The following is a 15,307-nucleotide window of genomic DNA, read 5'->3' on the forward strand; positions in this document are numbered from 1 at the left end:
TGATGCTTCCATTGCCTACAGTGGGGCATACATAATATATATGTATTAATCCTTATATTCTCAAACAGAACATTTGTACTTGTTTTCATAAAAAAAAGTAAACCTCAAAACTTTATAAAAGTATGCTTTAATAACAAAACATGTTTCTATCACAATTGCACAATTTCAAATATAATGTTAGTTGTTAATAAATAATATCATGGGGAAATAATAAACATAACAATTATCATAAACAAGAATACATTTGACTTATAAAATAACATCCACTCAGAATTAGTTTGCTTATTTGAATCCCCTTGAAACCAATTTCTACCATTTCAAATAAATTTTAAAAATCTACATAAATTGTGTATCATCTAATGTTTTTATAAAGGCAGTTTTACATGACTAAGTAATTGGGCATAAACCTTTATTTACCAAGTCAGTTTTATTATCATTTTTTATTCTAGAAACAAGTGTTTTGTGCAGGTAATTTTGTACAATAAACCTATATATTTTGCAGTTTCTATGACTGCGTTGGCATAGCTACTGGTGGGTTATTTATTCCTGAGAGTATGATCAGAAGAGAAGTCAGTGGTTCTTATATGCATAATTCTAAATATACATTTTCTTCTGCTATATTAGTAATAAGGCCACTTTTTTGCCCCCACCTCTAATTATAAAAATCTGCCTAATACCATTCTAACTTGAGATAATATAACTTCAAAAAATATCTCAATGAACTTTTAATTATCAAAAATAGCTACATTTTCAGATCTTGTTTTAAAATTGAATATGAGCAAAGGCATTTACCAAACATATGGTTTGCAACAAGATGTATTTTACTAAAATGCAAAAGTGTGTAAAAATATCTTCTTGCGTAATACCATATTAGTTTGACAAAAATATATGTGTAAAATGACCATTAAAGATAAGGTGAGGTTTAAGAATTCTTGTCAGATGTTCTGACTACTTATTGTTTTTGTTTTTTCATTCAATATAGTGTATACTATTTGCCCCATAACACCCATTTTTCTTTTCATAAAAGACGTCAATAACTAATAAAAGGTCATTTACCAAAATTTAACCATATTCTAGATTTATTTCTTTCGATTTATTTGGGACCCAAATAAAGCCAATGCACATATAAAGTTATAGTCACTCATCTTTCAATATCAAAAATCTAGAAAAGGGACTCATTTACCTATCACTATTTTTTTAGCCTATTTTGTTCCTTAACTAATGCTCTTCACACTTATAGTATCAATTTAAATTCTAGATTTTTTTTAATTTCACATTTTAAAGTCATAAGAAACCTCAAATAAAAAAAATAATGCATATGTTTTTTTATGACTCAATGGATGGTTTTCATTAGAAAACTTGTGTACATATACTTTTTTCTGAAGAAAATTATTTAATTTGTTCATATTTAAAAGAAGTTTACTTTATTTTAATTGCTTCCAGGAAGGAATTCCCAGACATATTTTCCGAATGCAAAGTGACCTCAGTGTGACCCATCTCGTAAAAATCCGGTGATTGAAATACGCATGTACATGTCCTTAAAATAAATTATTATCTGATTGTACATGTTAAACACATGCTCAATATTCATGCTTTTTTGTTTATTGTTGACAAACAGGTGACAATCATTAAACTTCTGCTTTAAAACACAAACTTTAATTACCTTCCATATTTTCACAACAACACTGACCGATTGAAAAAAAAATTACTATTAATATACGAGATTTATGCGAAAAAAATGATAAAATCGTGCACAGAAGACTAAGTTAATGATGTTTGTATGTATTGGTTCAAGAATTGGAATAACATTATTTTTTACAGGTCACTCGTTTCTTATGACTTTAAATTCTATAGTTGTTTTAATTTCACATTTTAAATTCTATAGTTGTTTAAAATTTCACATTTTAAATTCTAGATTTTTTTTATAAATTCACATTTTAAAATTTAATTTTTTTTTTATTTTCACATTTTAAATTTAAGATTTTTTTTAAATTCACATTTTGAATTCTATTTTTTTTTAATTTCACCTAAGTATATTCTTAAGGTAAAATTTGTTCAATATATTTATGAAATAACCTTTCTGCATTAAATGAGTCCAGATAATACCAGCATGTTTATTTAACAATTTAAAACATTAGCATCATTTTAAAAGGCTTGAAAATTTTAATTTTACTGCAATTTCAGGTGGCTCTTATGATACCTCCTATCCCATTCATACATTATTTTATGTTCTTACTTTTTTCATTCAAAGTTGACAACTATGGTTCCTCTGTTCTTGGTTCTACAAACTTGATGAAGGTAAATCAAGGACACACTGTTGTGTACAAGAAAATGGGTTTCATAGGATTTTTTAGAGTCTGGTTGGGGTTACGTTAAGGGGTTTAATATTGTACATGTACAAAATAAAGAAGAGAAACTGCATGAAGCATATTGGTTATTTCTTAACCCTTTGACCTTGCTAGGTATATGTATATTGTTTATTGCACAACAAACATATATATGTGTACCGCACTACAGACATATATATATACCTTTCTAAACATGAAAATGAAAATCTTCCAATTAAACAAAATAATACAAAACTTTACATCTTGCATACATAACTTATTATAACATATACATTGTAATCTATTAATCTTTAAAAATTCAAACAAATAACAGTACAACATCATAATGACTGGTTTGACATAACAAAATACAATTTGACAAGGTTTTCTGAAAGTCTGAGCACAACCTTTATATGGTCATTAAAAATCAAATAAACATGATATAAATAATACATAGCTTAGAAAGTGATAGAAAAGACTGTTACCCCAGGAAAACACTGTCAACTAAGGCTAACAAAAAAATGACAGATTCCTTTTTTTTAACCTGATCTGAATAGCATCATATTTGAAGCAACTTTTTTGCCAACGAGTTCAGAGTACTTTTTAACAGCTTTAGCATCTTTAGCCTTAGGATTAAGTTGTGTATATATAGTATAGTTCATCAACTGCCTCATAAAAAGAATTGTAATCTGATCGTCTGGTACATTTAGATTTTCATCCTCTGAAAAAAAAAAGTTGAACTATTTTAGAAGTCCATAATCATTTTTAATGATATACCCTTACACTTGACTCTAAAATTTAGTTGTTGATGATTAAAAAATATAAACAAGAGGATGAATATAAACTTCAAAGAAAAATCAACAACAAAAATTTCCAAAAAAATTTCACTGCAGGAACTTCTCTGTATTTCTCAAGTTTGTCACATAAACATTTAACTGTCCCTCTGGTATCATTTGCCCCTCTTTTTTAATATGAGCTTTTTGACATGTACTTGAAGAGTTTTATTGATGTAAACATATTACAATAAAATGCTGTGCCGCCAGCCCATGATGCACCAGTTGTTTTGCGTGGGAATTTTTATGCAATAATCATAAAAATTTTCTGAGATACAGCACAACATGTGAACACCCCCCCTTTTTTTACAAAGAACTCAATTACAAATAAAATTCTGAATCATCACCAAAAAGTATACAGATCTTTATATCAATATAACTAAGAAGGGTGTAGAGTTTTAAGCAATAGTCATAAATCATTTTTGAGATATGGTGTGACATGTGAACACCCCCCCTTTTTTTACATAAACTAAATAACTCTAAAATAAAATTTTGAATCATCACCAAAAAGTATACAGATTGTTTGACCATCATAGAAAACAACTATAGTACGTTCATGAAATTTGGATAAGTTGTTCTCAAGTTACAGTGCAACATGTTTACGCCAGAACAGACAGACGCCTGACATTTGTATACCATAATACATGGCGTATAAAAACCATAAGGAGCTGCTCGGCTGAAATATAAATTTGGTTTTTAAAAAGGGGAGTCAAAACAAATGTCCTATGATAAAAGAAATAAAATTATATTTTGTTTCATATAAAACATACCAACTCCCTCTGGAGCCAATCTAGAATATCTGTTCTGGTCTAATTTTGGTCTACATTTCTCTATAGGCTGCCATGTGTAAGTCTCAGGACATAGAAGCAAGGAAGGATAATACTGACCCTGTAATATAACAGATAATTAATGATCAAAATTAATACATATATAGAATGATGGTATATTGGTTTTTAATACATGTACCAACTTTGTCAGCAAGAATATTTTGTGAGATGCTATTTCTTTTTATTGGCAATTTGTCAGTCTACTCTTATTATGTTGAAGTCAGCGACACAAGAGTATATTAAAAGATACCCATAGTTTGACTGAAATGAATACCTAAAGTGTTGACAGACCAAAGGACACAAATCTTGCTTAGATTAGTAGGGCTAAAATAAATAAAATCCATATGGGTATCATAGGTGATCCAGAGTCGGGCTGAGATCAGTGAATCTGTATGCATATGTATGGTCTTTTATTATTATGATAAATTATGATGAATTTTCTTGTTCCAAAGTATTTTCTTCTGGTTTTTAGTTAAAAAAAAAAAATTTCAATCCATCTTAGTGTGATTTTAATTTGCCATATTTGAGAAAATTGAGATTTCATTTCATTGTTTATTATTTTGTCCTCCCCCCTCCCCCCCCCCCAAAAAAAAAAATGTAAAAGATTAAAGATGCCAAGTTCATTTATGCAGGATGATTAGAGATAATTGATATAACACCTTTAATATCATTTTTCATAATCTACAACAATATAGCTATGGTAAGCAAATTTTACCTACTGTAAACACTCATGGGGAAAAGATGTCAACAATTAAAACAGTGGTCAATGACCAAAAGATTTAATTGCAGGTGTATAAATAATACTGGTAGTCAGATAAAAAGATAAAATCGTCAATCAATGTAAAACCCTAAGTTCAAGTTTTGACATACAATGTAATATGTGAACTTTATTGAGATAAAAGAAATGTAATGTAAATGCTTTTGTTTTCCTTTGGATCATAAATTTCACTTATTTGGTTCAAGTCAACAGAAATTAAGACACATCTAATATGCACTTATTAAGAGTCTAAATACATATATTTCAATATATGATCGACTTTGAGACAGGAGTTAACTGTAAATGTTATTTTGTATACAAATACGAAATTACATGAAATAGCTCTTAAACAATTTTACCCATACAAAGGGTTGAGATTGTTGTTGGGTTGTTAAAATCTAATCACCTGTATTTCATCTATAAGTTTACAAAGATTGACATAAAAATGAGATATGCTGCATAGTTATATTACAAAAATATTACAGAAGCACTCCACTGAACAAAAAACGCCTGTTTTATTTACTTTAAAATTGAGGAATTTTAAAATATATCTCCAATAAGTGGTATCTTTTTCCATTTTACTCTTGGACAAGTATAATTGTAGGAATTTTGTCTGTCAGATGCTCTCGAATTTACCCAAAATCTCATAGTTTATTACCTTGTTTACCATTTTAGGACAGGGATGGATATAATAACCCATATATAATATGTACCTTGTATACCATTTTAGGACAGGAATGTATATAATAACCTATATAATAATATGTACCTTGTATACCATTTTAGGCCAGGGATGTATATAATAACCCATATAATAATATATACCTTGTATACCATTTTAGGACAGGAATGTATATAATATCCCATATAATAATATGTACCTTGTATACCATTTTAGGACAGGAATGTATATAATATCCCATATAATAATATTTCAGTTCTTGATCCATCTTATTTAAGGATCTTGTAAATGCAATTTCCCTGAAAAATAAAATGACATCAATTAAGAAGTGAAGTACATGTACATGTATTGTTCAGCAACAACATATTTTATAAATAGCATAACCAAAAGTAAGTGTGCAATAATATACAATTATGGCCCGTTGAAGAGGTGAATATCCAAAATTGTCAACACGAGAAGGTTATTTCATTGAGGGCGCAGCCCGAAGTGAAATAACTTTTAAGGGTTGACAATTGTGGATATTCATCAATTCTAAGAGGCCACAATTGTTTTATTATACCAAACTAACAGTGGAAAGGCCTTTCGAAAACTTTCTATATTTTTTACATAACAAATTCAAAGACAAGCTGACGTTTGAAAATACATTTGTGTTCTAGAATTTCAAACAACAAAGGTAGAATCTTTTTATAAAATATTGATGGCCCTGAAAAGGACCGTTACTCTCTAAGAGCTATCATTAGCTGCTGCCACTCTATTCATGTCTAATGCCTTATTTCCTCGTCACTCTGTGAGCTTCAAGTGTAACGTGAACGCTGCCATTTTGTTTATTTACGTCTGTGACTTCATTTTCATGGGAGATAACTCAAGTACAAATAAACAAACTCAGAAGGTTATTCGCCGGTGAATAATAGGGTTATTCCCCGCTGGTGGAAAGTTTTAGGGTTATTCATCCTTCCTTGCAATTGAATGAAAAACAACTGAATTATTCCATGTCACGTGATAACGTTTCACCCAATAGAATTGTTTAAAATATATGTAAGGTATAATAATATACATTTATCTTTTTTTTAATATTAGTATTTCTGGTGTAGGTCATTCTATATAAACTGGATTTTGAATGTAACAGCATTATCACTTAACAAAAAGGTGATGTTCACCGTGCCTAATGTCACATTCTTTTAAATGTATAATTATGGTAAAATATTTTTTGTGTAAATTTTATTAAATAAATTAAATGTATTTAAATTACATTTCTCTCTGTCATGTCTGTTTGAATACAAAAATTCATCTACTATATTATCTTTCTGTAAATATATATGTTGTTGAATTGACCACACTTTTACCATAACTTTTCATGTTGTATTATCAGTCTGTCTGACCTTTTGTGTGTTTTTTACGGATGGGTGGCCGAGTAGACTGAATAATTGTATAATTGGCCAAGTAATATGTCTATTTTAGCAGCTTTTTTTAACTGTTTGGCTAACACTATTTCCACATGTCTGTTACTCAACATAAATGACTTACTGTAAGGCTGTATAAGTTCCTAGAGCTAAAAATGAATAATCAGGATGGTAGTATAAATAAACAGATGATATACAGTGGGGGAGAATGTCTACAACACCAACAGCTATAAATGACTTACTGTAAGGCTGTATAAGTTCCTAGAGCTAGAAATGAATAATCAGGATGATAGTATAAATAAACAGATGATATACAGTGAGGGAGAATGTCTACCACACCAACAGCTATAATTTTCCCATCCAGTATATAATGCTGATGAAAGGATCCATATCCCATGGACACACGACCATGTGTTTTATCATCTCCTTTCGTCTCCTGTAAGAAATAAATGGTATTTAAATACTGCTTTTTGCTGGCATTTTTTAGCCATATCTCATTTTGTCAGGGGAAAAAATGTACTGGAAAAAATCATTAAGAAAGAATCATAATGCATGAATTTAAATTGTCCACCTTATTTATTTTTCTTTGATTTTTTACTTTTACCAGTCAAAACTTTTACATTAAATTTAATAATCTTCCACAAATATGCTGCATTTCTGTTGCACAGAGGTCTTGCAAACTAATCTTCTGCTTTCATATCAAATTAAATAATTATCCATTAAAAAAGCAGCCTTACATTAAAACTTCCAAATCTTTACCTTGAGTGGAGAATCAACTAGAAAATTTTCAAACTGACTTAGATCACAGTCACTTTCATCTTCATGATGTATGGACATTTGGTATTTCTTAAAGACTAGATGTGATTCTTTAAAGCTGTTAACAAATTCTGGACGTTGCTTTGGGTTACTTCTAATCAGTTTAATCTAGAATTAGAAAGGATATAATTACCTCAAGAGGTGAATCACATAAGAATCGAGTGTACTGTGCTTCTGAAGGCTTGCTTGGAGGATCCCCGTGGATTTTCATTTGGTAGGAATGATAAACAGAATGTGACTCTTTAAAAGAGTCTTCAAATTCTTGTGATCTTGGATTAGACCTTACAAGTTTTATCTGAAATTGAAATCAAGATAATTGGTGGTTTTATCTAAAAGTTTGAACTTCATCGTCAAATAAAAACAATGAACTTGATGTTTTAGTCTATACATGTATTGAAACTGTCCAACTTCTTGAAAATTAAGCAAATATAGACCTGAAAAAAAAAATATTATTGGGTTGTTTGTTAATGTTTAACACCACTTTCAAAGACCCTGGCTTTATCGTGTTTGAAGTTTGAGGAAGCAGGGGTACCAGGAGAGAAGCTATATATATACAGCAACAAGCAATATATGAGACATTGAGATAAAAAAAATTCTATATGCAATTGATTTTAAAGTTGGTCAACTTTTGGTAAATGTCCAATGTTTTAACATTTTGCTTGTTTTTAATTTGATTGTATATTTCTCTATGGAAACTTTTTCTTTCAGAATTCAAATAATAAAAAGGTAGAATATTAGTGACTTAATAATTACTTCAGGTTTTGTCTGTTAAGGTGGTACATAACACTACAGGGAGATAACTCTGTAAAAATATACTGAACGTTTTCAATCCCAATTTAGTGTTTAGAAAACTTCTGAAAATTCCAGAAAAAATGTATGGCCTTTGGGGGAGGTGGTTGCAAGGCAGTTTTTGTCAGCACCCGCCACCCAGACAATTGTAATTGAGAATTATAATACATTATAGTGTGAAAAGTTGCTCTTATACCCATCAACCATGTATTATCAATATAATGTGCCTTCCAACCCCCCAACCCCCCATACATTTTTTTCTGGAACAGCCCTTATCTGAATATCAATGATCAAACTAAGTGTTTGTTAAATTGCTATATATCCAATGACACTTTTACAAGGAAGTGTTTGGTTCAAGTTTTTCTAATTTTTATATTTTCGTCAAAAGGACAAAGTAAATATTTTGTCAAAATTTAATGAAGATTAAACAACCTAAATTAATTTTAGTCAAGGTGTTTGGTACCACCTTAAATATAAAATTCTTCCTTAATTTTGATTTAGATAGTCATCTTCTTAATCTTAAATGTTTTTCTTCAAATCGTAAGCTTTCTTGACAAAAATACTCCATACCTTTTTTCAAAGAGTAAAATTACAAAAATACTCCAAGGAAAACTCAAATTGGAAAGTCTGTTATCCAAGGCCAAAATCAAAAGCTCAAAAACATCAACAAATGAAAACAATTGACCTGGTAATAGCTTTTCCTTATGTAGAAAATAGTAGATTAAACCTAATTTTATAGCTAGCCAACCTCTCACTTGTATGACAGTTGCAGTTTTTTCATTGTATATTCATCTTTGTTCCTTCATTATTCTTCAATCAAGTTTAATAAGAAAAAGGATTAAACGATAAAAAAAACTCTTCAACATGTTAATTAGTAGATTTTCTATCAAGCTTTCAAATTTAGGTCTGTATTTTTAATGATTTATTAAATTCATACGCTTACCTCTAATTTATGAGCACATTTTTCTGTGTTTGAAGGTTCATTTAAATAGTCCTCCAGAGTTTTAACACCATCTGTAGAATTGTTCTTCTTCTGTCAAAATAACAACAGTTCTGTTTTAAAAATCATCACAACTAAAAACTGTATACAAATATATTTGAAATGATTTTTGCTTCTAACGAAATATAAATAAATTTGGTGTATTCACTGTCTTCTGATTGGTTAAAAGTATTAGTTTTATTTTCAATGTTGTCAATTTTTTTATGGCGACACGCCCACTCTGACGTTGTGTATTCATACGCCAACAGTGTGTACGTTGTAATTGTTAACATAAATAATATAAAAAGTTCTTTGAGCCTTTTTTTTTAGCCTTCGCGGATTATTCAATGTGAAGAGTCAAAAATTAATTTTATGGTTCAATAAATTCAAAATAAGTAATAGCCATTCATTAAATAACATATAACTTTGTAAAAAGTTATCTTCTCTTAAAAAAATATGTAAAAATAAAAACGATACAAAAACAAATGTCTTTCAAAAACGTTTTGCTTCTGACTAAATATTGAACATAATATTGTTAAGCTCAATTTTTCTTAAAAAAATTCTGTTAAGATTAGCACAATCTAAATAAAAATGCCTTCAAAATATGAGTTAAAATTTTGACCTTAATCTTGGCATGTGCTACAAAATAGAAAAGAAAGGTTATAGGGTATCCATCCATGAGAAAAATCAGTATATGTTTATAAAGTTAAAAAAACAAAAATTAAGGTGCAGTACATTCATTGTTGTTCTTCATCTTCAAAGAATGTTACATTACAACCATGATGGGGCGAAATCCCAAATCATTCAGCATGACAGCTTTTATATTCATAAGTTAATTAGCTTCTTCAACATAAGTCATCCATTTTGTTTTGAATTTAATGAGTTGAACAATTTTGTAAATAAAATAACATTGTTATGCAAAATAAAAAGTTAACTTTTGGTAAAAAAATATAAACTAGTTATCATCATGTATGATTAACCCAATTCCAATCAACTTTCTTTGTACATGTGGGATAACTGATCCATGTCAAAAAATCCAATTACAATTTTGAAAACTTTTATCTAAGATTGTTTTGGATGACTGCAACATTTCAACAAATCACATCAACCATCGCAGGCTCACGGGTACAAAATTTTTATCAAAAAATTAAACATTTGTTTTTTTATTACAAATTTTATTTCTTACAATATTAGCTATTACTTTATGATATGGTACAAAAATCAAGCAATAAAATCGATTCTGTTTGCCCCAGGAGGACTTTTAAAATGTTTATACCATTGAAAAAGCTCCAAATTATCTCCCTTTGGTCCAAAAATGCCATTTTTTGGCTTTAAAATTGGAATATCTTTTTTAACACATTGGTGACCTATATTTTTTATTATTGTTTTTAAATAAGCTGTACATAAACTAAATAATTGTAAAATTTAAGCTATTTCTGTAATTAGGTTATTTTTTTATTTCGAAGTTACCTCTATTTCTCCTAATAGTTCAACAGAAAAAAGTACCTTTACAAAAATGTATGTTTCTTTCGAAAGCAGATTGTGAGCGTAAATGAACGATGACCCCCATTTTTTATTTTATTTTTATTTTAAGTATAAGATAAAGTTCATTTATAGAAAAATATAAGGAAATCCTATATTAGAAAAAAAAAATTGATTTAGACCCGTGAGCCCCTTAATATGGTGTATTACTCAAGTTATTTCACTTGACTGGGCGGAGTCTAGCCGGTTCGCTCATAATAAACCAGTCCATCTTAACATAGGTGTTTTAGGATAAACTCATCAATAAAGTGTGCAATCATTGTTTTGTAAATTCATTTGATGACACTGATAGGTGATTAGAAATCAGTAATAATTATAACCGCAATCATCCTTATCACACACATCTTCAAATAGACTGTCCTTATGCAAATTAAAACATAAACTCCGCCCGATCAGTTGAAATAACATTGGTAATACATTGTTTGAAATGTCCTAGATTATAATACGCATGAATTAATTCATTGATGATTGATCATTTGATTGGTGTTGTATGTCCCTTTCAGCATAATTGTGTTATTTCATGGCAGTCAATTTTTATTGGTCGAGGAATCTGGAGTGCCCAGATAGAACTTTGGTAGGAAAACTGATAATCGTTGTCAATTAAGATTGAAATTGAGTGCATCTGCCACATTCAAGATGCAAACTCACAACCTCAGAGTAGACAGGCTTGTGATAAAGTAGACTACTTAGAAAACTCAGCCATAGAGGGTCCCCTGAATTATAGTAACTCATTGTGTGGGTGATCATTTTTATGAATTACACGTTTAATCTAACTTCTAGTTTTTTAGATAACAGTCAAGATTGCAAAAAAAACAGTAAAAATCAACATTTCAGGTTTGAGGTGAGCAAAACAGGATAACTTACATTTGTCATGTTTGTAACTAAAAGAAATAACTTTTTTTTACCTGAAACATTTCTTCCACTTCCTGCGGATCCTTGCCTGCCGCTAGTAATTTTTTCTTCTTCAACTCCATCCTGATATCTTTAGCTTTACGACATGGTGGTTTGTTTGGATCTGCTCCTTGCCCTGAAATCAAATAAATCATGTATTGTGTATAAAAAAAATTGTTTGTGACTGGTCAAAACCTGAGGCCTGTAACCCAAATCCAGTAAAACATTCCATATTTTTAGTTTATTACATTTTACATGATGTCAAAGCAATATACTTTATAGCTAGCCACTTTTATACAGTATGGGTTTTAGTTTTCTCTTATTTCTATAACTGTTTCCAGGGGTATGTATACAATAATTGTTATGTTAATTTGAGGAGAGACATGTTTTCTAGAATTAAATAAAAGTGAGTTTCAAATCAAACAAAATTACGTTGTTTTTTTTTTATATTTTTCTAAACTGAAATTATTTTTTTAAAACAACTTTTTTTTCTAATCCACCTTGGACTTGAGTACTGTACCCATAGTCCAAACAACTTTTATACATGTATACATAAAATATTTACCCTTTCTGATTTCCTTTTTTGATTTTGAAGCTTCTTCTGATTTACTTATATCCATTGAACAATCATTCACTGTTTCTGGTTTTGGAGGTGATAAGGTTTCTGTGTTTTCTACTCCTGGAGTTGTCTTCCCTTCAACAGTTGGTGTTTCCCCTTCTGGCACATTTCCTGCTCCTGAATGAGGGGCATCTCGAGCAACATCCTGATCTTGACCTTTAATCTCTCCTGGTTTTATCCCGTGTATAAGATATTTGTTGACCTGTTTGATTATCTTCTTGTGAGATTTATTCATCCGAAAATTTAGTGCCTCCATTTTTATGGTATAATGTGGACAGCATGTTTTGTTCATTAGGGGTTTGTAACAGTACTTCCCACTTCTAAGATAAATATGAAGAAAAAATGTTATAGTAAATCCATACATTGTGCCATATGTTTTTTGTTAACTTAAATACATTATCTGATAACTAGTCTGAACCAATATTAAATTTTACAGATGGGCTTTTTAAAATAAGATGGAAAGGGGCATGGCGACAAATTATTTTCCTTAAAAGGGCATGGTGTCAAGAAAACATGACAGGGCCCAATACCACACCAAAACATCCTGCTGGAACCACTATATCATTTTAACTTTATGTATGACTTTTTTATTTTTGTTAACTTATAACTAACAGGACTTATAGTTGCAAAGTAATATAAATATAAAATTTATCCATACTGTTGACTGATCATCCAATATCAAGCCTCTGATTTTTGTAGGACTACAGTAGATTCAGTATTATTTGTATTTTATGGGTACAAATAAACCACAAATTTATTTGTTTAACGAATAACACATTTTCTATAAGGTTGTATATCACGTATTCAGACATAGGCGAAACTGCGAAATCAAATATCCACAAAATGCAAGTATTCTTAATCCACGAAAATGTGTACCAAGAAATTTATTTCTATTCCATTATATTTGGGGTTTTCCCTTATCTATTTCTATCTTTAGTAGCTGTGGTTTGTAGAACAAGTTGTAAAACAAGTTTGAAGAACTTGTTGGATAGTATCTATATATAAGTCTTTAGTGAGTACTGCAAGAGCATTTCGTAGGCGGGAATACGGGTGGGGTATATAAGTTACTGCGAGCAAACCAAACCTACATTTTGACTTGCCTCTTATTTCGCCATGTAGATAGATTAGAAATGAATAAATTCACAGTAAGTATTTTTTCACCTTACTACAATGTAGCTGGACTTACCGGTATTGATTTGATATTTGGAATATTGTTTAATGATGACAAGTGACAGATTGAGTTATGATTTTGCCTCATGTTTATAATTTTAAAGAGAAATAAAGTTAATTATAAGAATTCACATATGTTCAAGCATGAAGAAAAAAAGTGTGTAACTGATTTGCCAGACTAAAGGATGGACCATGATAGAGCGACAGACAGACTCGATGCAAACCTAAAGTAAATTCTTTGGTAGGTGACAAATTACATACTCTAAAATCATTACTATTTTTGGCTACAAAAGCCGTTCATCAGTTTCATAAACATTGAACAACATACCTTCTCCATCCTCTGTCAATTAGATCTTGATAGTTCTGTACAGTCAAGGCATGTGCCCACATTCCTTCAAATATACATTGATATATATATAACAAGTCAAAAAGGGTACAACATCACAATTAAATAACTATAAAATGAACAAATATATGATATTTCGGATAACAGATATCCTACTTTGGTAATAGCACGATGTCAAATGAATCATGTCAATATATTCAAATTGAGATGCTATCGAAATCTTGAAAGTTAATACAATTTAAGCGGACACCACAGACGCTGATACAATTTAAAAATTTCTTAACAGGGCGCAAAGATTACAAAGATATATGCCAAATAATCCATCGCCCTGTAAGATTAATCGTTGACTATTTATTCAGCCATTTTACATTGATATATATATATAAATTTATGTCTATAGATGTTTTATTTGAATATTGAAGTATTGGGTTTTTTTTAACAACCTTGACTTGCACAGTCATGATAATCCTCCTTGAACCATTTTGTGAACTATTTCATATTTTTGGAAAATTAATGACCATGATGACTGACATGACTGAAGATTATTATCTTCTTCTGGAATAAATCTCATGTTTGAAGACAAAATGATGTCATTCATAATAAAAAAAAAAGACTGCAGCAATGCAAGGGAAATTTCAAGATTTAAGTAATCCTGTGCAAAATTGAGAGGGGGAGGTGAGAAACCTAGTCCAAATAATTATGACGTCTTGAAAGGCTATTATAATTTTTTTCTTTGACGCCAAGACGTTATAATTATTTGGACTAGGAGAAAAACTAAAAGAAATGTGAAGACAGATCTACATGTATAGATCTTTATTCGTTTGCCCAAATCATACACAATTTTGAAAGTTTCTGAAGACTATTTTTGTGATTCTTTGCAGATTATCAAAATAAATATATTGAGCATGATAGACACTTTATAGGGATTTGATGCTTCATTTGTCATGGCAACATGCCAACAACTCTCATATTTGTTGTTTTCCTAACGTTGATCATGACAATTACTATCTATAATTATGGAAAATTATGCCTTAAAAATTACCATCTGAAATGTTGCCATTTGGACTTTTACAATAACCACAGCGGTGTCCGTTTCCATTTCCATACCACTCAACGATTCCGTATGAATCCTTGGACGCCATGATAAGGATATTCAGTGCAGAAAGCTACTTTCACTTTGACAAATTATTAAATGAAAATCGCAAAAAAAATATTTCATAGATTCCAAAAGAAGGTTTGACTAAATAATGAACAAAAAGTAACTTCAAAATCTAATCTTTTAGTGGGAAACCCCAGAAAGGGGAAATTTCTGAATAAATATTAGATTTA

At 29.9% G+C, this 15,307-nt stretch overlaps 1 protein-coding gene across 2 annotated transcripts; it reads right to left on the bottom strand.

The window, feature by feature from the left end:
- Positions 1-110: 110 nt before the first annotated feature.
- Positions 111-15,269, bottom strand: LOC143049833 (arginyl-tRNA--protein transferase 1-like). Of its 2 annotated transcripts, none has more exons than XM_076223576.1 (10): positions 15,021-15,269; positions 13,961-14,024; positions 12,409-12,782; positions 11,858-11,979; positions 9,375-9,464; positions 7,586-7,750; positions 7,069-7,262; positions 5,626-5,725; positions 3,931-4,048; positions 111-3,048 (listed from the first exon to the last, which is right to left on the bottom strand). In XM_076223576.1, the coding sequence occupies exons 1-10, from the start codon at positions 15,118-15,120 to the stop codon at positions 2,867-2,869; spliced, it is 1,509 nt and encodes a 502-aa protein (XP_076079691.1). In that variant the 5' UTR covers positions 15,121-15,269; the 3' UTR covers positions 111-2,866. The 2 variants fall into 2 exon arrangements, with proteins under 2 accessions (XP_076079691.1, XP_076079692.1); XM_076223577.1 differs by lacking the exon at positions 7,586-7,750 and adding an exon at positions 7,776-7,937 and having other exon boundaries at positions 15,021-15,268.
- Between the last annotated feature and the right edge of the window lie 38 nt (positions 15,270-15,307).

This window comes from Mytilus galloprovincialis, chromosome 10 (assembly GCF_965363235.1).
Source record: "Mytilus galloprovincialis chromosome 10, xbMytGall1.hap1.1, whole genome shotgun sequence".
Taxonomy (NCBI): Eukaryota; Metazoa; Mollusca; class Bivalvia; order Mytilida; family Mytilidae; genus Mytilus; species Mytilus galloprovincialis.